The following is a 24,263-nucleotide window of genomic DNA, read 5'->3' as shown; positions in this document are numbered from 1 at the left end:
ACACAGATGTGAGGTACCATGGCTGGTATGTTCCAATCAGTGCTTTGAAGAGAACCAGGAACCTGCAGTGGAGCCCTCTAATTGTCCACTGGAGGACTCTGCTTGCAGCAACAGAGGAGGTGTCATGGCTAGTACTGGCCACTAGAGGCTCTCAGGGCTGGGCAAGGTATGGGGTCGGTGTATATGTGATCTCCCACCACTCCCCACCTGGCCGGAGCTAAAATAATAAAATGCTGAGCTCACTGTTCCCCCACTCTCTGCCCCGGCACCAGACTCCTCCTGCTGACCAGACAGTGTCCTAGTAGAACAGACGGACCAACTGACAAGGGGAGGTGAGAGGTGCTCATTAGGACTGGTAGGTGGGAAGAGAGGGGTCTTTGGGGCGAGAACCTGGTGGGAGATGGGAAGAGCGGCCTAGGGGAAGTGAGCTGTGTCCGTGCCTCTGTCACTCCGTGTACGTTTTTGTCACTTCCCTGTCTTGACTCTGTATGGCTTATGTTGTCAGTGTCTCACATTCAGGATCATCTTCCATATTAAGCATGATGTTATATTTAGGGGTCGAGTGCATTTTTCACACTAAAAGATTGTGTAAGTTTAATCATCCCACTACCCCATTTAGAAGACATTTTCCCCCAGTGTTGTAGTGTCACCTTTCCGGTGACAGATTATGGGAACTAGACGCCTTCTGAGGCCATGCTGCCCTTCCCCCAATCTGGAAGGGCCTCAGCTTCTAAGCCTTACTTTCCCTTCTGATTCAGAATGTTAGCAAACACAGAAAGTGAGATCTCAGTCCTCTACAGTAAAGGAGGAAATGAGGGTGGCATAAGAGGCCACCACTGTAACCCAGCCAATCTTCCTTGCTTAACCAGTTTCAAAAAAGGCCTGGGTAATGGGGAAGAGAGGAGGACTTTCCCTGAAGCTCTCTGCTACCCCCTCCCACCTTGCAGTAGGAACTGGGCATGGAGCCAGCTATGCTGGCAGGGCCTCCAGCAGCTGTGTTAGAGCAAGAGACTGCGGGTAAGGTTGTCCAGGGAGGGTGCTGCCAGGATTTCTCCAACACACAGTGGGTGGACAGACCCAGCCTGGAGCCTAGAATCCCCATCTAGAATGGCTGGAAAGTGCAGGGACCGGGAGGGAAAGTTATTTCAACCGTGACCAATCTGATTTCCCCATCCCAGGTAGACTCTAGCCTCCAAGGTATACATTTCAGTGTTCTAACTATGGCTGGACTTTTTTATGTCCTCAGTGTCCATGTCCAACAGCTTTTCCCATATCCCCCAGGCTGTGAGTGTCACACTGTGGGGAGGGGGTAGGGGCCACCATGTCATCGTATCAGAAGGAACTGGAGAAATACAGAGACATCGATGAAGATGAGATCCTAAGAACCTTGAGCCCCGAGGAGCTGGAACAGCTGGACTGCGAGCTCCAAGAAATGGACCCTGAGGTAGGGGCACCATGCAGGCGTCAGGGCATCCCTGCATATGTAGGAAGTAGGGGATGCTGGGTGCCGGAGAACAAGGCCACCAACGGCCTGAAATCCCAAAAGGGCCAGGGGAAAGATGTCTGGAGAGTAGCTGATTTGTTCCCCAAAACTCATCCCTAAGAACATGCTCCTGCCAGCTGGACTAAGACAACGTGACCAGACAAAGAAGAGTCCAACAGGGCCGCTAGACAGAGATGCCCTATTGCAGTACCTGGAGCAACAGGCCCTAGAGGTCAAAGAGCGTGACGACCTTGTACCCTTCACTGGAGAGAAGAAGGGTATGGGCACCCTAACATCTATGCCCCCCAGAAACCAAGTGGCTGTCTCTTGCGCCTCCCTATTAGCTTCCCTCCCTGTGTCCGGCAGCTCTCTGTCGGGGACTCAGGTCCCAGGAAAGCTGCATGCTAATTTATTCTCTTCAATTTTTTTATTTTTGAGATAGGGTCTCTTTGTGTAGCCCACGTTGACCCTGAGCTGGCCATCCTACTATCTTAGCTTGCCAAAAGCTGAGATTACAGACCTGTGCCACCACACCAGCCTGTACTCTTCAATTCTTGTGAGAAATGAGAGGATCGAAATGTCCTGTGCCTGTAGAGAATTCAGGCTTTCTGATGTACCCTGGTGATCTAGTCTGACCCACACACCAAGAAGGAAAGGAAGGTGGAGGCGCCATCTTGGAAGAAATTACCTCTGCTTGAACTGTCATCTCTCTATCAGGAAAACCCTATATTCAGCCCAAGAGAGAAATCCCAGCCCAGGAACAGATTACACTGGAGCCTGAACTGGAGGAGGCGCTGTCCCATGCTACAGATGCCGAAATGTGTGACATTGCAGGTGGGCAGCTGCAGGGAGCTGAGGAAGGAGGGAGGGTGGAGAATGTGGCAGCCTTATCTTGACATAGGACTAGAAGGAAAGGCCTGAGCCGCCAGGACATGGATGCTTGAGAAAGCCTCAGACAGCTCGGTGCTCTCTCTCTCTCTCTCTCTCTTTCTCTCTCTCTCTCTCCTGAGACTGTTCTGGAGTTCACTGTAGACCAGGCTGGCCTGCCTCTGCCTCCGGAGTGCTGGGATTAAAGGCATGTGCCACCACCCACCAGCTCAGACAGACATTTTTGACTTTTATTGCTTCTACATTGGTTCATTTTTTTTTTAATTTAATTAACATCTCAAGAGCAGCAACCTCACAGGGATTGTGAGGGCAGATGAGAGTGGAGCTGTTCTTGCTGAAACTAGCAGAGGCTCTTCTCTGCAGCTGGTCCTCTGATGGCTCCACAGGGGCCTTCTGAGTTTTAGAAATCCCTGCCCCAGCAGGCCTGCAGAAGAGACTCCTGTAGCTCAGGGAGGGTGAGAAACTGCAAGGCTCTAAAACTGCCTCAGCAGAGGGAGGCAGGAGGCAGGAGGCAGAGGTGGGGGGGCACCTTAACTGCTGTGTGCCTCTGTTTACCCTCACCAGCGATCCTGGGCATGTACACACTGATGAGCAACAAGCAATACTATGATGCCATTTGCAGCGGAGAGATCTGCAACACAGAAGGCATTAGCAGTGAGTGTGCTGGAGAGGCGTGAGCTCCCCCAACCCGCTAGAGCTCGGCCAGGCAGGCCGGTGGCTAAGAAGAGGCTGCAAGTGTGAGACAGGGTGCATGAAGGCTCAGAGGGCCAGTGGGGAGGTGCGATGGGGGATACGTTGGGGTTCCCTTCTGCTGCTCTTATCCCCATTAGGTGTGGTACAGCCTGACAAGTATAAGCCAGTGCCAGATGAACCCCCCAATCCCACAAACATCGAGGAGATTCTAAAGAGGGTGCGTAGCAATGACAAAGAGCTGGAGGAGGTGAACCTCAATAATATACAGGTATTTGACTCCTGACCCCAGAGAGTAACAGGAACAGCTGCTGACGCAGCACTAGAGTCCTCAGTCCACTATGCCCTGTCCCGCCGCAGGACATCCCGATCCCTGTGCTAAGTGAGTTGTGTGAAGCAATGAAGACAAACACCTATGTTCGGACCTTCAGTCTGGTGGCTACAAAGAGTGGTGACCCCATCGCCAATGTAAGACTAGCACACATCCCCAGCCCTCTTCCCATACCGTATCAGGCACCCCTGACAAGGCCTGTCTTTAAGGATCACACATACTAGCGGGTGCTAGTCCCATCATGTTTTTTTGTTTGTTGGTGGTGGTGGGTTTTTTGTGTGGGTTTATTGGCGGGGAGAGGAACATCAGTCCTCCTTGGCCGCTGCCTTCCTTATAGCTGCGGCCCACGTTGCTCAGCTCCTCCCGCTTCCTCTTGGCGCGGATATGCGTGCCCACCCTCTTCTTGATGAACTTGAGCATGCGCGTGTCTTTGGACACCTTGAGCAGCTCCACGGCACCCTCGTAGGATGCGAAGCCGCACACGTCCCTGACCATGACCAACACAAATTTGGCGCGCCAGCGCGCCTCTGCCTCCGGCTTGCTGACAATCTTTGTCATCTTGTGGCCCTTGTTGAGGCCCATGACATGTGGTAGTGCTGGGCCATGGCTGCTGCTCTCCGATGGTGGCCAAGACCCCATCATGCTTTTTTTTTAATATTTATTTATTTTTATTATGTATACAATGTTCTGTCTGCACATACACGTGAATGCCAGAAGAGGCACCAATTTCATTATAGTTATAAGCCACCATGTGGTTGCTGGGATTTGAACTCAAGACCTCTGGAAGCGCAAGCAGTGCTCTTAACCTCTGAGCCATCTCTCCAGCACCCCCGCCCCATCATGCTTCCTTATGGCAGCCTTCAAAATCCCTACCCTTACTCCTCTGATGTCATTTCCCCACAAAGAAAGCTTCTCTAACACCCTCAATCCCAACAGTAGCTTAATCTTCATGCTCTTACCAACTCCCCAATCCTGGCTCCTCCTGCTTCACACGTCAAGCAGTCTCAAAGAGCTGTTTCTCTCCTGCTCCCATTCTGACTCTCCTCAGTCACCTATGAAACTGTCCCCTAACCCTAACTCAAGTCCCTGCTACCCAGGCTGTGGCTGACATGCTGCGTGAGAACCGCAGTCTCCTGAGCCTGAACATCGAGTCCAACTTCATCAGCAGCACAGGGCTCATGGCTGTGCTAAAGGCAGTTCGGGAAAATGCCACTCTCACCGAACTCCGCGTAGATAATCAGGTTGGCATTCCCATCCCCTGGGCTTCATCCCATTGAGTTTCCTCCTTATTGTCCCAATGAAGGGCGCCAAATCAGCGTTCTACAAGCCCCTTAACTTCCCAGAGGCCCATGCGCTGGGGTGGTGAAAACCATACACATCTGATAACTTCCACCTTTCCTCCTCCAGCGCCAGTGGCCTGGTGATGCAGTGGAGATGGAAATGGCCACCGTGCTAGAGCAGTGTCCCTCGATTGTCCGCTTTGGGTACCACTTTACACAACAAGGGCCACGAGCTCGGGCAGCCCAGGCCATGACGAGGAACAATGAGCTGCGTGAGTAACTGTAGAGCCGTGTGCAGAGGAGGGCAAGTGCTGGAATGGGGTAGATCCTGAAGGCAGGCTCAGGGAGAAATGTGGGATGCCTGGCAAACACATGTGGAGCGGAATGAGCAGAGAGAGCCCTCCCCTGCCCCCAAACACACATCTGCAGAGAAGTGGGGAAGAAGGTTGACATGATAGTGCCTGGAGAGGCGTGGCCCTTTCACTTTCAGGTGTGTATTCTTGATTCTGTCAGCATGAACAGGCCCATCAGGTGGCATGAGGCAGCACCTTATGAGTCTGCCTGAAGAAAAAAGAGAAACATGCCTTTGCAGAGGTGGAACTGTGTTTACTGCTCTTCCTTTACAGGTCGTCAACAAAAGAAGAGATAACGTCACCCTTTCTTTTACCAACAAGAGATGAGAGCTCTAGGCACCTAAATCCTCATCTCTCTCCCCATTCCTGTAAATAAAATCCCTTTTGTTCATGCTGCCTGTCTCCTCTTGGGTTGGGATCTTGGCATTACCCTCCAAGAGTTACTGCCAGTTCATCAAGGGATTATTTATACTCTGGGGATCAGAAGGCAGGGAGGTTCAGGTTACTAGGAGGGGGAGCTCTGTCCGTTGTGTTCCCCACAAATCTGCCAAAGGCTTTAGTTTCCTACAGGGTGCTTGGCCTCAGTCCTCCTGGCAGAGGTGGCCAGAGACCCTTACTGCCCATCAACAGTGGTCTGAAGGGAACAGGATGTAAGAGTGGAGGCAGGGAAGGAGTCAGACTACATGAAGGGCAGTGACCTCTTTCTGACAGACTTATTAATAGGGCACCGGGCTGAATGCAGCTGACGCTTGGCAAGACTTTGGGAGAGAGTGGAGGAGGGGTCAGAAGTACGTGGAGCCATGTACATGGTAGGGAAGGAGTGGCCAGCCTGAGAATGAGCAGATCTGAAATCCTGAAATTGAACAAAGAACCTGACTTGAGAATCAGTGTGCTCCCAAGACCCTACTGTAGGTTTATTTATAGAACAAATAGGGAAAGGCATTATTCATCCAAGGGGAGATCAGGGGGTTCTTCCTCATCAGAGTCAAACTCAGCATTTTCATCTTTTATCCATCGACCTTGTCCATCTGGGACCCATCCAGAGCTGGAAACATGGGAGGAAAGAGAACTGGTCAGGGAAGAGCTTTATAGAGAGGGTGCTGAGTTCCATCCTGGGAACCCACAGGGTACAGAAAGAGCCAAGCGCTGTATGTCGCCCTGTGGCTTACATAAGCCTGCCCCCATATAAACAAACAGACAAACATAACTTTAAAAAGCACTGGTTATGAGAAAAAAGCAGTTGGATTGGTTGGAGAAAAGGAAGGTCAAGGGAAAAAAGAGAGAGACCTGAGGACCGTGACCTGGCGGACTCACCTTCGGAGGGTGAGGTAATGGTTCAGGACTCGGCGTTTTGCGGGGCTCATGGGTGCAGAAGGCAGGACAGCTGCTGACTCTTTGGCGTTCGATCCTGTCTTAGGCTCGGTTTCCCTGCTGATGTCTGAACTCTGGAGTCCAGCCTCTAGGGCTGGCGAAGGAGAACTGGAGACAGAGACAGCAGGTGCTTCTGGTCTGGGCAGAAAAAAAACAAAGCTGGTAAAATGCGGCTCTGGGGCCTCCAAAGTCGCAAACGTAATACTTCCTAAACTGAGTTCCTCAAGTTTCTTTTTTCTTGTAGTTTTTCTTTCTTTGCACTTGAGGGACAGAGGCTGGCAGCTCTCTGTGACTTTGAGGCCACCTTGGTTTAAATAGCAGGGTTCCAACACAGCCAGGGCTACAGAAAGAGACCCTGTCTCAATAACAAACAAAAAAGAGTACCACCATGCTCAGCTAATGTTACTATTCTCCCCCCTGCCTTTTTTTCTGTTTGTTTTTCTGAGACAGGGTTTCTCTGTGTAACCCTGGCTGTCCTGGACTTGCTTTGTAGACCAGGCTGGCCTCGAACTCACACAGATCTGCCTGCCTCTGCCTGGCAAGTGCTGGGATTAAAGGCTCCTGCCACCACCTCCAGGCCCCATTATTTTTTTTAAAACAGCATCTCTATTAGTATTTCTCAGAATATAAATTTCCTTCTACCCTTTTCCACTTCTGGCTTTCCCATTCCACAGACCTGTGCTTTCTCCGGCAGCAACTGTTATAGTGTGGAGCTCTGTGCAGAGCACTCTGGGTGATTAGTCGAGTCTGGGTTAGCAAAGGAGCCTGGTTATGGAGAGAAGAGAGTGAGAGCTGTCAGGAACAAGCCTTTTGTCTCTTGTGTGCAGTATAACCCTGCCTGAACAACATCTGACCTACTATCTCACCTCAGCTTTGCTCTCTGTCTTCAATTCATTCTGCGGTCTTGGATTTTGTTCTGTTCCTTTGCCTGACTGTTTTTTGCCATAGAAAAGCTTCAAACCTGAGAAGAAAAACAAAGGGAATAAAAAGCACAGTGACCGGTGGTTTGCCTCAAGAGTCTGTTCTCTATTTCCTGCCTTCCCACCTTCTCCTATACTTACTGGACAGATGTTTCTTGCCCGCACGGTGGGCAGTCAGCATGGCAAGGGTGTCTAGTACTGGTCGATGGGGGCAGATGGCACAGGCAAAGCTAGGGGAATGAGAAAAGAAGTGAATGATAGCTGGGTATAGTGACGCGTGCCTATTCCCAGCACTCAGGAGGCAGAGGCAGATGGATCTCTGTGAGTTCGAGACCAGCCTGGTCTACAAATTGAGTTCCAGGACAGCTAGAGCTACACAGAGAAACCCTGTCTCGAAAAAACAGAAGTCAAAAGAAACAAAAAGGTGACTAATGATAAACCTATACGTGTGGTTCTCGAGATTGCAATCGGGAGTGTTCCTGCCATGGGTCAGTAGGACCTCTCATAGCACCCTACCAACTCCCAATGTCTCCCGATCTCCACCTCTTCCAATCTTCACTTCCCGCCAAAGAATCCTATTATACTCTTGATCTTCTCAGTAACAAAAGTCTGTTGAGCCTCTGACCGCAGAATCCCCAGGCTTGATCCATTCTTCGCTCTCACCGTCCATCCCGCAGCATCAGCGCTTCATCCTCTGGGATGTAACTAGCCAGCAAGTCACCAACTCTTCGTTTCTGCAGAATAGGAGAAATGAGTAAGAGGGACGGGTGGAAGGAAAATATGGATAAGGAGTCAAACGGCATGGGGCTAAGCAGATTATAGGGCAGAAGAAGGGGACATCACTCAGTTCTGGCCCCCTAAATCACTCCCCTAGGTGCCTCCAGAGCAAAAAAACAAAGCAACAGGGCAGGGCGGCTGACGCTGGTCAGACTCTTACTAGGGCTTACTTTGAGCACATTGAGCTGACTCCAGTCGTCTCCTTCCCTCTTGAAAGACATCGCGACTAAGAGACCCAGAAATGATAAACTCTCCTACGCCCACTTCGCTGCTCCTTTAGGCCACCGTAGGAGAAGAACGCGATCGCTTTTCCTGCTTCCGGTTTCTTGCTAGTTGAGTCTGTACTTCCGGGGAAGAGTTTCCATGCATGCACCGCGTGAGCCGGAAAACCCGCCTCCAGCGCCTGCATTTCCTATGACGCTTTGAGGACGGTGTGCCTTTTGGGAAATGAAGTCTTTTGTTTGTGTATTTTATTTATTTTATTTTTTCAAAGAGCTTACCGCTCACCTGGACGCAGGCCCGCGCATCTCGAAGTATCCAGGTGTTCGGAGACCCAAGAGCTTGTACGTGGAGCTGGAGTTTCAGGATGGGACCCTCCTGATGTGGGGCTAGGCTTCGGGATTCTCAGTGGACAGTATACTATAAACTCTCACAGTCCTCTGGCTCATCCGTCTCTGCCACAGCCTACCTGGGGTGGGCCTGATTTGGAACAGAGAGAATGTGGGGGCTTCCGGCTGCTCTAGGTGGGGGCACACTGAAGGAAGAGTGTTGATGAGGGTGTCTAGGGTTCAGAGGTCAGAGATCAGGCTTGCGAGAAGTTGGGGAGGGGGCGTCGAAAGTCGAAGGGGTCAGCGAGTGACAGCTCAGGCAGGATACCTATGGGTAAGGGGCTCGAGGAAGGAGAAATGCAACTGGCCTGGCAGAGTTCTTAGGGTACGGACCGTAACCCCAAGCTCGGGAAGAAGCAGCAAGAGGAGGAGGACGAATGTAGTCTCTCGAGAGCGAGGAGACTGAAGAGAGACCGGAGAAGAGAAAAGTAATTCCCTGAATATCGATTCCTTGCGTTCGGCCGTCACTGTTGGTCAATTAGCTGGGCTATCCTCAGTTGTGACCCTAGATCTTGGCAGCCCGAGGACATGGCTTCTCCCTCTAGACAGCCTCCACTCGGGGGGTCAGGGCTGCTGCATGGGAGCCGTGCTCGTTCTTATGGAAGCCTGGTGCAGTCATCCTCCTCCCCAGTGAGGGAAAGACGCCTGGAGCATCAATTGGAACCTGGAGACACCCTGGCTGGACTAGCACTCAAATATGGGGTGACGGTGAGTCTTCTAGGATTGGGCTGTGAGAACCATTTAGGAGAGATGTAGCCCCCAGGAGAAAGTGGGTGGCCCTCTAAACAGCCTCCTCTGAAATTATCCTAATTATATTATGATCTGTTTCTTTCTTATTTTGTTTTCGCAGCTCAGTGTAGCACTATCTAGTTGGGACAGATCTGCTCTACTCTCCCAGTAGGAGGAGCAGATCCTGTGGCTTGTGAGAGGTGGGGGCGGGGTTTATTGCCATTAACCTATTTGGACCTTGTGTCCCTATTAACTTGAGACTTAAGACTGATAACCAGTTTCATCAAGGTCAAATAACTTGAATGTCATAGGTTTCAGATAGGTCTGTCTGACTCTAATGCCCATGCTATTCGCCATGGAAAAAACAAAACACAAAACAAAACTGAGTGACTAAACATTTACAGCAAATAATGAAGAGCTGACTTTTAGTAGAGTTCCTAACTCTAGTTCTTATTTCCGCTCCAGGGCTCTGCTTTCTTTATGTACCCTCTACATATACCAAGTATTTCAGGTCATACCTAATGGGCATACCTTGATGGGCATAAAAGGTATCTTGCATTAAAGTTACAGCCTTCCCATCTACATCCTGTTTTACCAGATATGAACAAATGTTGAATTTAGACAATCATTACTGTACTTAAAGCATTATGGTAACCCTTTTCTGGAGACAAAGCATAAATATATGTTGTTGTGCTCATGTAATTTAAATTCACATGAGAAATGGAGAGGAAACAATGGGTTGTGTAAAGAATATTGACAAGGGGTGGGAACTCTGAAACTATTAATTTTTGCTTGAAGTGGGAGTGGATATTAGTTGATATTTTCTGGGGAAAGGGTGGATTGTCTAGTCTGTTGTTGCTGTGCAGCCCAAGCTGGCCTGGCATTTACAGTCTTCTTGCACCGTGAGTGCTGAGAGTAGTGGTGTGACCACCACATCTATGGTGCAGGTAGGAGTACCATCACCATGGGGACTGAAGACTTAGAAACTTTTCTCTCTGTGTCTCCTTCTACAATCTGTTTAACCCAATTGTTTATATCCTTGTCTTCCAGCAGTCTACAAACTCTTTAAAAGCAGAAACAGTTTTTCTTTTAACTTTATGTCTCTAAACTCTGGCATAGTGTCAGTCACATGGAAGTTTAAAGGATGACTGAAAGCCACCGGGCACAGTGGCGCACACCTGTAATCCCAGCACTCTGGAAAGCAGAATCAGGCAGATCTCTGTGAGTCTGAGGCCAGCCTGGTCTACAAAGTGAGTCCAGGACAGTCAAGGATACACAGAGAAACCCTGTCTCAGAAAAAGAGAAAACAAACAAACAAAGAGGACTGAAAGCTTTGTGGCAGGACAGTGCAGGCCTTTAATCCCAACACTCTGGGGGGCAGAGGCAGGAGCATCACTGAGTTCAAGGCCAGTCTGGTCTACCTAGTGAATTCTAGGACAGAGAGGGCCACACAAAGAAACTGTCTCGAAAGGACAAAAAAAAAAAAAAAAAAGTCTGAAATCCAGGCTTGGTGGCGCAGACCTGCAATCTCAGCCCTCAAGACGCCAAGGCAAAGGGATGCAGGGTTCCAGGCCAGCTACACTCAAACAAGACCACGGGAACTTGTGAGGTGAAGGTGTAGTTCAGTGGCAGAATGCAGAAGAGAGAAGGCTAGACACTTCCTGTGGGGGCTAAATAAAGAAAGCCCTTGAATCCTCGTTTGGATTAAATTGTTTAGCCAATGAGGAGCTTTTAGGAAGTTGCCAAGCCAGCTAGAGGGTTAATCACATTTTTCTAGATATCAAGAGGAAGATATGTGGATATGAAAGAGGAAGAGCAGCTAAGGGTGGTGTTAGTCGGCAAGAATGTGAGAAGTGTGAGATTTTTATTTATTATTGGAGATCTGCTAGGGATCCAGCCTAGGGCTTTGCACATGCTAGGCAAGTGCTGCACCATGGAGCTCCAGACCCATCCAGATCTATCCATCTATTTATCTGTCTGTTTGTCGGTCTGTCTGTCTATCTATCTATCTATTTAATTATTAGCCAGGGTCTCAATATGTAGCCTGGTTGGCTTCACACTCAGAGAGATCTGCCTGTGTCTGTTTTCCGAGTGCTGGGAGTAAAGATGTGAACTGTTAGCTGGGTGGCACGTGCCTTTAATCCCAACACAGCCCGGGGAGTGGAGTAGGGAGGCAGAGGCAGGTGGATCTCTGAGGTCAAGACCAGCCTGGTCTACAGAGTGAATTCCAGGATAGCCAGGGCTACACAGAGAAAACCCTGTCTAAAAAAAGTGTACTACCATACGTGGCTCGGCGTTATTTGTTTATTAAATGTATTTTTAGTGTTTTGCTTACATGTGTGTCTGCATGCCATGGGGGTGCCTGGTGCCCACAGAGGTCAGAAGAGGGCATTGGATCACTGGAACTGGAGCTGAAATAGCTGTGAACCACTATGTGGGTGCTGGGAATTGAACCCTCCTCTGCAAGAGGAACAAGTGCTCTTAACCACTGAGCCATCTCTCCAGCCCCTCAGCTCTCATTTGGAAGACCTTAAATACTAGTAGCTTTTTTTGTTTTTTTTTGAGACAAGGTCTCAAGGAACCCAAGCTAGCCTCAAACTCATGTATCGAAAAATGACCTTCGATTCAAGCTCTCTGGCTCTACCTCTAGAGGGCTGGTGTTGTTCTCCTTTCAGTGGGGGCCTGAATCTCAGCTGGGGTCCTAGAACTTGGTTTCCAGATGGAGAAAAGTTTCCGTTTCTGTCAGGGGCAACTAGATCGCTTTAGGGTGAGACCCACTAAGGGTGAGGTGCACCAAGCCGGGGTGTGGGAAAGGTTTTCCGCAGAGTGTTACAGTTTGGCTAGATTAGCATGAGATCTCTGGTGGGCATTCCAAAGCATGTGGCAACACCAAAGTGTTGCAGCTCTTGGTCAAGCTGCTGTGCGAAGCATGGCAGAGGTGTGGGCGGAAGCCCATGCTTGCTCGGCTTGCAGCTGAGACACAGGCCCTCGAGGCCTAGCCCTTGCTGGGCCATAGTTAGAGCAGGTCCTGTGGAGGATGAATGAGGAATCCCAGCAGGTCTTGAATCGGGAAAGCAGGTGAAATCAAGGGCAATATAAACCCTGGGCAGACAGAGGGATTTCAAGGATGAATGTATCTGATTTGCTGGGGTCAGGGGGTTAGGGGTACTTAGTGGTCCTATCACCAGAAGGAAAATACAGTATTTAATTATCCTATTGGGGGGTGTATCTCCAAGTACAATTGAAAGTCACCGCTAAACTAACATCTTTAGCAGGTTCGGGCATTTTAGGGATTCATAGATGTTTGCTAGAGCAGTTTTTTTTATCTGCGAAGGGTCTGGCCTATAATCTGCCCTGAGGGCTGTGTAATAATGTTCTTTACAAAACTTGGGGTCACTCAGATCAGGGGAGACTTTTAAAACCCCACTGAGAAAAGGGAGTCTGTCATCATAGATCTAGCACAAATAAATTGACTACACAGAGACTTTATCCTTACCCAGCAGAGCCCCAGGGCTGGCATTACATATTGAGGCCACCACTCCTGCTTTGGTAGCTTTTAAATAAATAAAAGGGTTGTGTGCTTGTTTTTTGGTTTTTGTTTTTGTTGTTGTTGTGGTTTTGCCTCAATAATTGTTACAAATATGAAGGTGTCCCAAGACTAGAAAGTATAAAAACTATAAAATAACCTTAACATCAGCCTTTTATTTTAGCTAGATTGTTTTGGAGCCAAATAAAAGTGTACAGTTACTTAAAACCTTGGAGTCGGTGGCCTCCGAAGAAGGCTCACTTGGTAAGTTGGTTAACAAAAGTGCTCGCCTAACTATGTGCGCTGGCACGCCTGTGATCCCAGCACCCGGGGAGGCAGAGACAGGCGGATCTCTGTTCGAGGCCAGCCTGGTCTACAAAGTGAGTCCAGGACAGCCTGTACAGAGAAGCCCTGACTTGAAAAACAAATTTTTTTGTAAGTGCTTACCAAGTAAGCATAAGAAACAGGCCAGCAGCCTCCAGGCTCCACTCCAGCTGCGCATGTCTCCTCAGCACACACACCAATAATAAAAGCTTGAGATAACGAGCCAGGCAGGTTTGGAGATTTACCCGGCCCACATAGTGAAAAAGAAGGGAAAAAAGCCGAGATGCTATTTAAGATTGATGGATTTTACTGTCAGTCATTAATTCTGGGTGATTTTTTTTTTAAAGATGGAACAGATTAAGCGTACAAACCGCCTTTACACTAATGACTCCATCTTCCTGAAGAAAACGCTCTACATCCCCATCCTGACAGAGCCCAGAGACCTGTTCAACGGTTTGGATTCCGAGGAGGATAATGATGGGGAGGAAGAGGTGCGCCCAAGTAAAGATGATGTCGCTACACGTTCAGTGAAGAGGAAGACTCAAGAGTCAGGTGCAGGCCGGGCCAATGGCGCAGCGCTCCCACCTCACCAGGAAACCTCCACCCCCAGCCACGACCTTTCTGCCTCTGACTTTCTGAAGAAGCTTGACTCACAGATCAGCCTGTCAAAGAAGGCTGCTGCCCAGAAGCTGAGGAAAGGGGGAAGTGGGTGAGTCGCCAGCAGGTCCCTGCAGAGACCCCTTTCCTTAAACTGATCACAAACTGATAAAGTAACCAAAGTGCCTGAAGAAGCAAGAGGATGTCTTTTTCCTCATGTGGTCCCAAGACCAGGAACCAGTGGCAACTGGAGTGGGGTGAGGTGGTGGGAAAACTGGTTCTGTGGATTCTGTCCTCACTAACTGAGGACAGTGAAGACATGTTAGGACTAGTTTCCTAGATATTGAGAGTCCACCCAGCTCATGAAATAAAGGAAGGTGGCCCCTCCCCCCCCCCGCCCGTTACTGCACCTTTTCACTTGGTCCATTCTCGGGTTCTTGCCTCCATCTGTTGCTTTCTCCCTATCTTCACCCGCAGGGTACCCGAGGAGGATGCAGGTCTCTACCCCAGCTCCCCTCGGATGCAGCAGCGAGCAGTCCTGGGTCCTGTGCCACTGACCCGGACATCTCGGACCCAGACACTGCGGGACCAGGAAGATGAAATCTTCAAGCTCTGATGTTTCCAGAACTAAAGAGAGAAGCAGGATGTCTGAAGGAACAGCTTGAGGGGGAGAGGAGTCTGAGGTGAGGCTCAAGAGCAGAGTGTCCCAGCCTGCCTCACTCCTCTCCAGCCATCTTGCCCAGCCTCTGTGTCAAGATTTCCCCAGCTGGGGACACTTTTCAGCAAGAGTAGGGAATGGGCCAAATCTAGAGTTGTCCTTTAGATTCAAAGGCCCTTCTATGCCCTTGCTGTCCCTTCCACCATTCCCTGGCCTTAGAGCAGGGAAGCAGAGACCCCACCCCACCTCAGTGATGTTACCTAATTTATTTGGTGCTATACTGAAGTAATATTTATTTGCTATATCTAACTCCTTCCTCCTCTTAACTGAAGAAATGGGGTTTCCACATCACTGAAGAGAGGGGGAAACCCAGAATAGTGAGTGGGGGGTGGCTGCTAGCCAAGCATGTTCCCTAGGCCTGGAGGTGAGCAAAACATACCACAGAGAATGGCAGGTCGCGCTGAGCCTTTCCCCGCTCTCAAGGTCAATTACTGGGGCTTGGCTGAGCAATACCTACAAATCTACAGCTCTTGGCTCTGAGAAACAGCCGTGGAGTAGGGTACTGACTGAGCGCTCTCTGCCACCACCTCACCCTTCTTCCTATTCCTCTGCTCCACCATGGTGGGGCTAGGGGCTAGAAGAAGGTGCCTTGGGGGTCAGAGGAGGACAGTTGCAAAAGTGTCTTAGTCACACATCCCCAGCCTGCCTAGGTCACTTGGTATTTATCGGTAATCTGTAGCCCTGATCTCAGTACAGTTTGTCTTTTGTTCTTTAAGCTGAAGAAGTAGGCATGGCAGCTCAGTAGTGCTGGGAGTCTGCCTGCCTCCTGCTCAGGAATGGGGAAAGGAGAGATGTGTTGTGTCTAGACCTCTCCTCTGTGTCCGGCCTGCGTGTGGAGCTAGAGAGATTAAACAGTGAACCCTGTGCATGTTTTAGTGGTTTTATTTCCCTGTGCTTCCCCTCCCCCAGCACCTTCTACACAGCCTCTGCTGTGTGCCCAAGCTCCGGGAGATCCAGAAGGTCTCTGATGGCCACCTTCCTCCTTCTGGCCCTTAGTGCCCCCTTCCTTGGGTTTGAGGAGGAAGAGCCCCTGTCCCAGGCAGCCCTCCTGGGAGAAGCAGACCCGAGTTTCTGCGGTCAGCTGTTCCCTTTGCTGGCAACTGGACAGGAAAGCCGCCTCACTCGGCTCAGAGCTGCTCTTCTCCACCAGCAGTTTGGGAGTGGGGGCGGCATCCACGTCAACAACACTCTTGGGAGAGAATGAAGCCAGGGGATTGAAAAGCATTTGTGCAGGGTTAGAAAGCCTGAGCTGTCATTTTCCTGGTCAGTCATTTTGCCAAAGTCCAGTGTGCTGGGCTCTGGAGCCTCAGAGCTTCCCCTCATCTAGCAGCTTCCGGAGCCCGTCACAGATCTTGCCAAGGTGCTGAGTGTAGTCAGGCCCATAGAGGGCAGCGAGCAGGTCAGGGTCAGAGTAGTGATCAAACACGTGTCTGATGCGGTCATGTGACTTGGGTGTGAGGTGGTGCTCCACCAGCTCCAGCAGAATGTCCCGGCACTCGACCAGCAGGCCTGCTAGCACTGCAGCCTCAAAGGTGAAGTCCACCTCACCAAAGCTAAGCGCCGTCATCGCGCCCTGCCGTAGCTTTTGGCGAAATTGTGTAGCCAGAGCCAGCTCCCCAGGACCAAAGCAGCCACTGCGGTGCAGCAGGGCTACCTTCACAGCCACCTTGATCAGGTCTTTGATCACCCGTTGTGCCTTGGGCCGGCTGTGTGTGTATTCTTTGGACACACGGTAAAGCTCATCCAGAACCTCGCTGCTGGTCTCGTCGATAAAGAGATGAGCCACGGACCGCCCAGCCATTTTACTCAGTAGCTTTTTCTCGGCTTGTAATGCCAGACTCTTTGAGCTGAAGGACTCCATGGTACATGGGGTGGGTATGTGGTCAGTCACCAGAAGAGGCCACAGGCTTCCTTAGAGAAAAAGAGAGAAATGGCTTTTCCCCATTTTCTCTGCTCTGACTGCTTTGTATTGCCTCTCCCTTTGGCCCCCTCCATCCTGTAAGTCTTGCTTCTGCTTTTTCACGTTAGTGCTATAAACTGAGACATCTGTGTCTACAAAACATCCCAGAGGAGCAGGGAGAGCCCTAGCTGGACGAGTATGGGCATCATTGGAGTCTTAGGGCAGGAGGCTACTGCCATGATGGAGACCATAATGCCCATTTGGCAGGGAACTGGCACAGCTGCCCTCTGTTTCCAGGCTCAAGATCAAGAGCCCATGTGAGTGGAGGAACCATATAACCTTACAAGAAGTGGGAGACACAGCGGTCTCCAGAATCCTAATAAGAACACTTGGCTTTTTTTTTTTTTTCTGTTTTGAGAACCTTTTTTTTTTTTTTGCCTTTTCTTTCAAGACAAGGGTTTCCCTGAGTAGCCCTTGCTCTGTAGACCAGGCTAGCCTTTAAAGTCAGAGATCTGCATGCCTCTGCTTCCAGAGTCCTGGGATTAAAGACGGTGTGTCACCGCCTGTAAGAAAGGCTAAGAGACCGTAAGCAACTTGGCCTGGTAAATGATGAAAACAAGCTTAAAGGACTGGAGAGGTGGCTCAGTTCACACACTCACAAGCGACTCAGCGTCCCCTCTAACTCTAGCTCCAGGGAGATCCAACACTCTGGCCTCCACAGGCACGCTCACACTGACACATAGTTTAAAATAACAAAAAGAAGCTGTGAAAAAAATCAGGCTACAAGTCAAATAACCCTCCCAGAGTCCCTACCCAGCAAGCAGTGCTGTCGGGGAGGTCACAGCCCACCAAAGAAGGCTGGGGCGGCAGCAGTAGGGTCTGAGGCTGGCGAGTCGGAACCGAGCCCCCCTCCCATCCCCCGCCCCCTGTGGTATATCCTGTGCCGAAGTCCAGGGTCCTCTCACCATAGTCCTTGACTGCTTCTTCTGTTGTTTTGCTTCTTACTTCCCCCTCCCCTGCTCTGCAGGATGTGGCTGTGACCGCAATGGGGAGCAACCTCACCCTCTCCCCCAAATGAAACTAGGAGCCTGAAGAGGCACAGGGAGGATAGCCAGGGGCCTCTCCCCGAGCTGAATCATTCCAGTGGGAACCTGCCATCTTGATTTGCTACTGGCTTGCCCTGAGCTTTGTCTCACTGTCCTCCACGGTGGAGGTGACTGCTCCATGGGAGCTTGCCTTCCCTTCCCGCCTTGCCTTCCTGTTACCTGCGTTCCGTTGCCCCTCTTGCATTTCCATTTAGGTCCCCAGTCCTCTCAAGGTCTCTCTGTCACTCCTCTTTTTCTAGCTTTTACTTCAACCCCATGAATCTCTAGCCTGGCTAAGCTTTGACTTCGTGTCACTGTACTTCCATGTCTGAAGAGATTTTACTTGTCTCAACCTCTCATACCCCAATATGCACCTCCATCCCTCAGCCCTCGGCCCAAGCCAGCTCTCTTTCTCTTTCTTGCTCCATCCACTAAAATTGTTCTGTCATGCGATGGGCGTGGTGGTAGTGGAACCCAGGATTTCTCCAAGTGAGAGTTTCACACAATGGAAAGTAAGGGTAAAGGGGTCGGGATGTGCTGCCACTGTCACTTAGAAACCCGCCCCTCTGTCCTTGCCAGTCTCTCACCTGCTGTGCGCCGGGTGCCAGTCTTGCCTTAGATGTGCCTGAGAGCTAACAGAATGGAGAAGCAGCGCCTAAGAGGCCCTTTGGTCTAGCCCCACCCCAAGCCCCGCCTACGGGCTCTCCACCTCCGGTTCATCACCACTGTCACCAAGAAGGCCTGAGTCCCAGGAGCAGCCTAGAAATAAGACAAAGGTCAAAAGGCAGGGAAATCTATAGGACGCTCCGACTCTGAGGTGGGAAGGAGGATCACACACCCTCCGCCCAAGCTGTCTGCTTCTTTCTTGCTGCCTAATATTCTTGTGGTACTTAGAACCATGGAGAGTCCAGATATTTTAACGTTGGAGACAGCTAGGGAAGTACTGAAGATCATCAAGTGGTGTAGTAAATCAGCATTATCACAAGCATCTTCGGGCCCTGGCAGTTAAGAATGGCACCGACTATCCCGGCCTTCAGTACTGGCAGGAGGCAGGTGCCGAGGTTAAGGTTGCTGAGCCATCTGTGGCCAGCAGGTGTCAGCATCGAGCTGAAACACTAGAGGACCGAGAACAGCTGTTAAAGGGCCTGGGAAATGAGGACATTCTCCAGCAAGGCAAAAACTACACCTTTAATCCCAGCACCCTGCACGAAGAGACAGGCGGATCTCTGAGCTCAAGGCCAGCCTGGTCTACAGAGTGAGCGCCAGGCCAGCCAGGGATTCCAATGTTCCCTTCTGGCCCCTAGAGTCACTTGTATACACCTGGTCCACAAACATACACTTGGGCACACACAGACACACAACTCTTTTAAAGGAATTAATTACGCAAGAATCCAGTAAGAGACCTTGGGATTCAGCAATTTAAAAACTTACTTGGGGGCCAGAGAGATGGCTCAGTGACTAGAGCCTGTCTCATGACCACTTGTCAGCTCCAGGCGATCTAATACCTTCTGGCCTCCTTGGGAACCGACACGCATGTGGCACACACACACATATAAAGAAATCTTTAAAAATATTTTTAATGAATGGGCATGCGTCATCCTCAGGAACCTGGTCTGGTTCGCTTCCTTTGATGCAGGGTCTTATTGGCCTGTCTCACAGTTTCTATCGCTTTAAAACACCATTCTTGGGAAGGAAAGTTCTATTTTGCTTACACTTTCATATCATAGTCTGTCATAGAAGGAAGTCAGAGCAGGAACTGGTGCAGAGGCCACGGAGGAACATGTTTACCCCCAAGACTTTTGCAGCCTCTTATGGCACCCAGGTGCGCACAGTGAGCTGGGCCCTCCCATATCAACTGTCAACCAAAAAAAAAAAAATAACGCCAGCCACACCTGGATGTGGTGGCTCACACCTTTAGACCCAGCACTAGTGAGGTAGAGGAAAGCAGGTCTCTGTGGGTTCAAGATCAGCCTGGGGTACTTAGGAAGTTCCAGGCCAGCCAAGGCTACATAGTGATAGTGAGAATCTATCTCAAATTTCTTTTTCTTTTTTTTTCTCGTTTTTTCTCACTCTTAGACCAGCCTGGCCTCAAACTCATGGAGATCCACCTGCCTCTGCCTCCTGAGTGCTGGGAATAAAGGTGTGTGTCATCTCCCTGCTAATTTTTTTTCTTAAATAACTAAATGTCCATGGAAATGGGCACACAGCACTCAGCCTGTAAGATGTCTGCCTTTCGTGGGAACGCCTGAGTTTGATCCATAGTTCTTATCTAAGCGCACCAGGCAAAGCAGAACACACTGGTCAGACCAGCACGGGAAGAAGAGAGAGGAGCATCGCCCTTGCTGGCTGATCTGGCAAAAGCAACTAGCTCCAGCTGCAGAGACCTGTCTCAGACGCAAGGCGGTAGAGAAAGACCTCCGCCACACACTGAGGAGATGATGGCACGGTGACTGAAAGCACTTGCGGCTCTTCCAGGGGACCCAGGTTTGGCCTGTAACTCCAGCTCCAGAGGACCCAACCCCCTCTTCCTGCCACCCACAAGCAAGTGCACGGATAAACAGACGCAAACTTATAAATAATAAGGCTGGGTGTGCTGTTCCACATCTGTAATCCCAGGAAGTAGACACAGGCAGATCTCTGTGGGGTTCAGGCCAGCAAGGGCTACACAGTGAGACCCTGTCTCAAAACAAAACAAAACAAAGGGCCAGAGGGGTACCGCAGCAGTCAAGAGCACTTGCTGCTCTTGCAGAAGACCCAAATTTGAGTCTAGGAACCCCTGTGGTGGCTCTCAACCACCTGTAATTCCAGTTCCAGAGGAACTGAAGAGGCCACACCCTCTTCCGACCTCTTCAGGCACTGCACACACAGATATGCACGTAGACAAAACAACCACACACAAAACATTAAAGGATGAAAAAAACAAATTATAGACATATTTCTTGATGCATATGAAGAAATTCACATCTATAACTCATATAGATATGTACGAGTTCATGAGAATGAAGTGAGAGGTGAGAAAGCCAGCATTTGTGGACTGTACTCGGCTAGACGTTAGTAACTCTTAGTTAAACCTCATATTCCTTTTTAATGGGGTAGGATGGCTGGTGTTGAAGCACAGCTGGCCTCAGACTCACTATGTGAATTACAATGACCCAGAACTCCTGTTCTGCTTCTGCTTTCTAATTAGTCACTATACTCCCGTGTTGCTTTTGTTGTTTTTTTCTTGATAGGCAACTCTGATGGGCCTGGAATGCACCCTGTAGACCAGGCTGGCCTTGAACCTGCAATGGATCCTTGCATCTCTGTCTGCCTACTGCCAGTATTATAGGCACTAGCCACCACACTTGACTTTCTGTATGTTTTATGCGTGTGTGTATGCACATGTGTGCATGTGGAGGCCAGAGGTTACTGTCAGTTGCTTATGACTTTTTACCTTGTTTTATGCAGGCTGAATGCAGATTTCCAGAGAGGAGGTGAGGGGGCCTTCCGAGAACGGAGCAGCCCTCCACCTTAGCCGGGTTTTGTTTGTTGTTTAAATTTTCATTGTAACTAGAGCATGTGTGCCTCAGAGCATGCACGTGTATCGTGAGCATTTGGAATTGAAGAGAAGGATTAAGATTCCCTGCAACAGCCCATGGGGGTCAGAAGGGAAGTAAGATCACTAGAGTTAGTGATAGCTGTAAGCCACTAACATGTGGGTGCTGGGAACTGACCCGGGGGCCTCCGAAAGGGCAGTTAATGTTTGTTTGGTTGGTTTTGTTTGTTTTTGAGATGGGTTTCTCAGTGTAGCCTTGGCTGTCCTGGGCTCACTTTGTAGACCAGGCTGGCCTCAGACTCACAGCAATCTGCCTACCTGTGCATCCCTGAGTGCTAGGATTACAGGCCTGTGCCACCGTGCCAGCTCACAGTTAGTGGTCTTAGCATCTGTCCAGCCCAAGTTTGTTTGTTTGTCTATCTATTTATTTGTGGTTTTTCGAGACAGGGTTTCTCTGTGCAGTCCTGGCTGTCCTGGACTCACTTTGTAGACCAGGCTGGCCTCGAACTCACAGAGATCCACCTGCCTCTGCTTCCTAGAGCACTGGGATTTAAGGAGTATGCCACTATACTTGGTTTTATTTTCTTTAATGTGTATATATCTGTGTGTATATGCCACTTTTATTTTGGTGCCCTTGGAGACCAGAAGAGGGTGTTGGGCTCTCTGGAACAGGAGTTCCAGGCAGTTGTAGGCTGCCATGGGGGTGCTAGGAACTTAACTCAGGTCCTCTGAAAGAGGAGGAGGGGGGATTGGTTGGTTGGTTAATTTTGGTTTTGGGTTTCTAGATAGGGTTTCTCCCTGTAGCTGTCCTGGAACTCACACTGTATAGACCCAGGCTAGCTTCGGACTCATAGAGATCTGCCTGCCTCTTCCTTCTGACAGCTGGGATTAAAGGTGTGTGCCACCACTACCCAGCATGGAGGAAGTGTTCTCAATGGCTGAGCCATCTCCAGCCCCTCCGCCTTAGTTTTGAAAACAAGCTGCCTCACTGAACGTGGAGCTCAGGGCGAACCCAGGCTTAGAGAGGTGACCTTCACTCACAATGTGTTAAGGCATGGCTCTGTATATTCCATCGCTGATTGCTGAACTGGCAGAGAGCTACATGCTAACAGATTCCGGTATTGTCATTGCTGTTGAGAAATCTCCTGTCTCAATGTTGTGTAAAAATTAGTCCCCAGTTATCTGTAATTGGTTAATAAAGAAGCTAAGGAGCCAAAGACTGGGCAGAGGGGACAGTAGGCAGGCGGGACTTCTGTCCCCAGTCTGGGGGAGTCTCAGGTAGAGAGAGAAAAGGCAGAGAATAAGGTTGCCATGCTCTGAGGAGGAGGTCACCATGGAGAAGTCAATAGGGACAAGGATGGAGCAGAGGTGGCCAGGGAGAGACCGGAGGACAGGTAACAGGGCACATGGCTGGGAAGCAGGCCAGGCTAGCAGAGACGAGTTAGAACAGGTAGGTATCTGCCCAGTTATGGTGCGTAAAGCTTATTGATAAATGTCTCAGTATGTGGGGGCTAGAGCAGGCATAGAAAATACCTTTAAGTCTAGCATTGGCTGGTCAGCTAGTTCCAGAAACCTCCTGTCTCTGCATCTCCGTCACCAAGACTAAGGTTGCTGACACCACACCTGGCTTTTGTGTGGTGCTGGGCATCCAAACTCAGGATGCAGGTGTTCATGCTTTAGTGGTACGGGCGCTGCTGACTCAGCCATCTCCCTCAGGGATTTTTGATTTTTTGTTTTTTAGAGACAGGATTTTATAAAGATATATTTTTTAAAAGATTTATTTATTTATTTATTATGTATACAATGTTGTCTGCATATAAACCTGCAGGCCAGAAGAGGGCACCAGATCTCATTATAGATGGTTTGAGCCACCATGTGGTTGCTGGGAATTGGACTCATGACCTCAGGAAGAGCTGCCAGTGCTCTTAACCTTGGAGCCATCTCTCCAACTCCCAATATGTTATATTTTGGTGGGACTTTTCTAATCACCCACTCTAGGTCCCAAATACATGAGACAGAGACTTACAGGATTTAGTAATAAGCTTTAAGTACCAGAGCTGAGCAGATATCCATTTATACTAATACTCTCTGCTAGTCTTGCTATTTCCCAGCCATGTGCCCCAACTTACTTGCAATATTGGTCCTACCTGGACTGTTTCTGCTCCATCAGGTCAGATCTTAATCACCATCCTTTCTCTACCTCTTCTTCCTTCTCTCTCTTTCTCATAGTCCCTACCTGAGACCCCAAGAGCATCATCATTATCTGGTTTTTCAAGACAAGGTTTCTTTGTGTAGCCCCGGCTGCCCTGGAACTCCTTCTGTAGATCAGTCTGGCCTCAAACTCATAGATTGCTTGCCTCTGCCTCCTGAGTGCTGGAATGTGACACTACTGCCTGGCTACGTGCAACTTTATTAACTACTATGCAATGAACATTTGAGGATGTCCATGCATCATCCTGCTCAGTAAATAAATCCTGAAGGACTAAGTTAAAAATACAAAGGAGATGGGCTGGAGAGATGGCTCAGAGGTAAAGGGCACTGGCTACCCTTTCAAAGGTCCTAAGTTCAATTGCCAGCAACCACAGAGTGGCTCACAACCATCTATTATGAGATCTGGTGCCCTCTTCTGGTGAACTGGTGTACATGCTGGCTGAGCACTGTATACACAATAAGTAAAATTTTTTAAAAATAATACACAGGAGATAAGGGCCCTCCATAAATTTGGCTACTTGCCAGGTAAACTGAGTTCAATCCCTGGAATCCATATTTAAAACAACAACAAAAAAAAATGGCCAGCTAGGTACATTTTAATCCTACAGCCCTGGGGTGGCAGAAACAGGAGATTCCTGTGGTTCACTGGCCAGATGGACGTGCTCACTTGGCTAGTTCCAGGACAAGGAGACACCCTGGCTTAAGAAATAAGGGTGATCAAAGTGTGGTAGTGCATGCCTGTAATCTCAGCACTAGGCAGCAGAGGCAGTTTGAGGCCAGGCTGGTCTATGTCGCAAGTTCAGCAAAGACACCTGGGTAGACCTCTGAACTCTACACATGCACCTGTACACACATGAAAACACACACACACACACACACACACACACAATCAAGATGATAAGAAGGAAATGGTAGCAAGATCACAGTTACGCCAGGT

The 24,263-nt window shown here is 49.6% G+C and overlaps 4 protein-coding genes and 1 pseudogene across 6 annotated transcripts; 2 read left to right on the top strand and 3 right to left on the bottom strand.

Moving 5' to 3' along the window:
• Positions 1 to 244: 244 nt before the first annotated feature.
• On the top strand, positions 245 to 5,409 carry Tmod4 (tropomodulin 4). Of its 2 annotated transcripts, XM_021656833.2 has the most exons (10): positions 245 to 332; positions 1,282 to 1,444; positions 1,605 to 1,761; positions 2,201 to 2,317; positions 2,936 to 3,025; positions 3,202 to 3,332; positions 3,422 to 3,529; positions 4,490 to 4,633; positions 4,800 to 4,944; positions 5,299 to 5,409. In XM_021656833.2, exons 2-10 carry the CDS (start codon positions 1,322 to 1,324, stop codon positions 5,319 to 5,321), a joined length of 1,038 nt encoding a protein of 345 aa, XP_021512508.1. In that variant the 5' UTR covers positions 245 to 332; positions 1,282 to 1,321; the 3' UTR covers positions 5,322 to 5,409. The 2 variants fall into 2 exon arrangements, with proteins under 2 accessions (XP_021512508.1, XP_021512509.1); XM_021656834.2 differs by lacking the exon at positions 245 to 332 and having other exon boundaries at positions 676 to 1,444.
• Positions 3,698 to 4,496, bottom strand: LOC110560789 (large ribosomal subunit protein eL36-like; annotated as a pseudogene).
• A 506-nt stretch (positions 5,410 to 5,915) lies between the features above and the next one.
• On the bottom strand, positions 5,916 to 8,507 carry Scnm1 (sodium channel modifier 1). Its single transcript, XM_021656835.2, has 7 exons — positions 8,264 to 8,507; positions 7,980 to 8,050; positions 7,458 to 7,546; positions 7,263 to 7,357; positions 7,073 to 7,161; positions 6,340 to 6,534; positions 5,916 to 6,070 (listed from the first exon to the last, which is right to left on the bottom strand). The coding sequence occupies exons 1-7, from the start codon at positions 8,312 to 8,314 to the stop codon at positions 5,968 to 5,970; spliced, it is 693 nt and encodes a 230-aa protein (XP_021512510.1). The 5' UTR covers positions 8,315 to 8,507; the 3' UTR covers positions 5,916 to 5,967.
• A 73-nt stretch (positions 8,508 to 8,580) lies between these two features.
• Positions 8,581 to 15,459, top strand: Lysmd1 (LysM domain containing 1). The gene is made up of 3 exons (XM_021656836.2): positions 8,581 to 9,409; positions 13,628 to 13,989; positions 14,355 to 15,459. Exons 1-3 carry the CDS (start codon positions 9,230 to 9,232, stop codon positions 14,491 to 14,493), a joined length of 681 nt encoding a protein of 226 aa, XP_021512511.2. The 5' UTR covers positions 8,581 to 9,229; the 3' UTR covers positions 14,494 to 15,459.
• On the bottom strand, positions 15,460 to 18,250 carry Tnfaip8l2 (TNF alpha induced protein 8 like 2). Of its 2 annotated transcripts, none has more exons than XM_060393131.1 (2): positions 18,168 to 18,250; positions 15,460 to 16,502 (listed from the first exon to the last, which is right to left on the bottom strand). In XM_060393131.1, exon 2 carries the CDS (start codon positions 16,454 to 16,456, stop codon positions 15,902 to 15,904), a length of 555 nt encoding a protein of 184 aa, XP_060249114.1. In that variant the 5' UTR covers positions 16,457 to 16,502; positions 18,168 to 18,250; the 3' UTR covers positions 15,460 to 15,901. The 2 variants fall into 2 exon arrangements, with proteins under 2 accessions (XP_060249114.1, XP_060249113.1); XM_060393130.1 differs by having other exon boundaries at positions 15,460 to 16,506; positions 18,168 to 18,240.
• Positions 18,251 to 24,263: the final 6,013 nt, after the last annotated feature.

The sequence above is a fragment of the Meriones unguiculatus genome, chromosome 10, assembly GCF_030254825.1.
Source record: "Meriones unguiculatus strain TT.TT164.6M chromosome 10, Bangor_MerUng_6.1, whole genome shotgun sequence".
Taxonomy (NCBI): Eukaryota; Metazoa; Chordata; class Mammalia; order Rodentia; family Muridae; genus Meriones; species Meriones unguiculatus.
Note: the sequence above shows the minus strand (reverse complement) of the source record. Positions and strands in the feature narration are given on the sequence as shown.

Excerpts from the sequence above, each read along its gene's own strand:
- Tmod4 (XM_021656833.2), top strand. The coding sequence starts at position 1,322 with ATGTCATCGTATCAGAAGGAACTGGAGAAATACAGAGACATCGATGAA. Across the intron at positions 3,026-3,201 it reads CAACACAGAAGGCATTAGCA|GTGTGGTACAGCCTGACAAG; the intron begins GTGAGTGTGCTG and ends TATCCCCATTAG. Across the intron at positions 3,333-3,421 it reads TGAACCTCAATAATATACAG|GACATCCCGATCCCTGTGCT; the intron begins GTATTTGACTCC and ends GTCCCGCCGCAG.
- Scnm1 (XM_021656835.2), bottom strand. The coding sequence starts at position 8,314 with ATGTCTTTCAAGAGGGAAGGAGACGACTGGAGTCAGCTCAATGTGCTC. Across the intron at positions 6,535-7,072 it reads TGCTGCCGGAGAAAGCACAG|ACCAGAAGCACCTGCTGTCT; the intron begins GTCTGTGGAATG and ends TTTTCTGCCCAG. Across the intron at positions 6,071-6,339 it reads CATTACCTCACCCTCCGAAG|CTCTGGATGGGTCCCAGATG; the intron begins GTGAGTCCGCCA and ends CCATGTTTCCAG.
- Lysmd1 (XM_021656836.2), top strand. The coding sequence starts at position 9,230 with ATGGCTTCTCCCTCTAGACAGCCTCCACTCGGGGGGTCAGGGCTGCTG. Across the intron at positions 9,410-13,627 it reads CACTCAAATATGGGGTGACG|ATGGAACAGATTAAGCGTAC; the intron begins GTGAGTCTTCTA and ends TTTTTTTTAAAG. Across the intron at positions 13,990-14,354 it reads CTGAGGAAAGGGGGAAGTGG|GGTACCCGAGGAGGATGCAG; the intron begins GTGAGTCGCCAG and ends CTTCACCCGCAG.
- Tnfaip8l2 (XM_060393131.1), bottom strand. The coding sequence starts at position 16,456 with ATGGAGTCCTTCAGCTCAAAGAGTCTGGCATTACAAGCCGAGAAAAAG.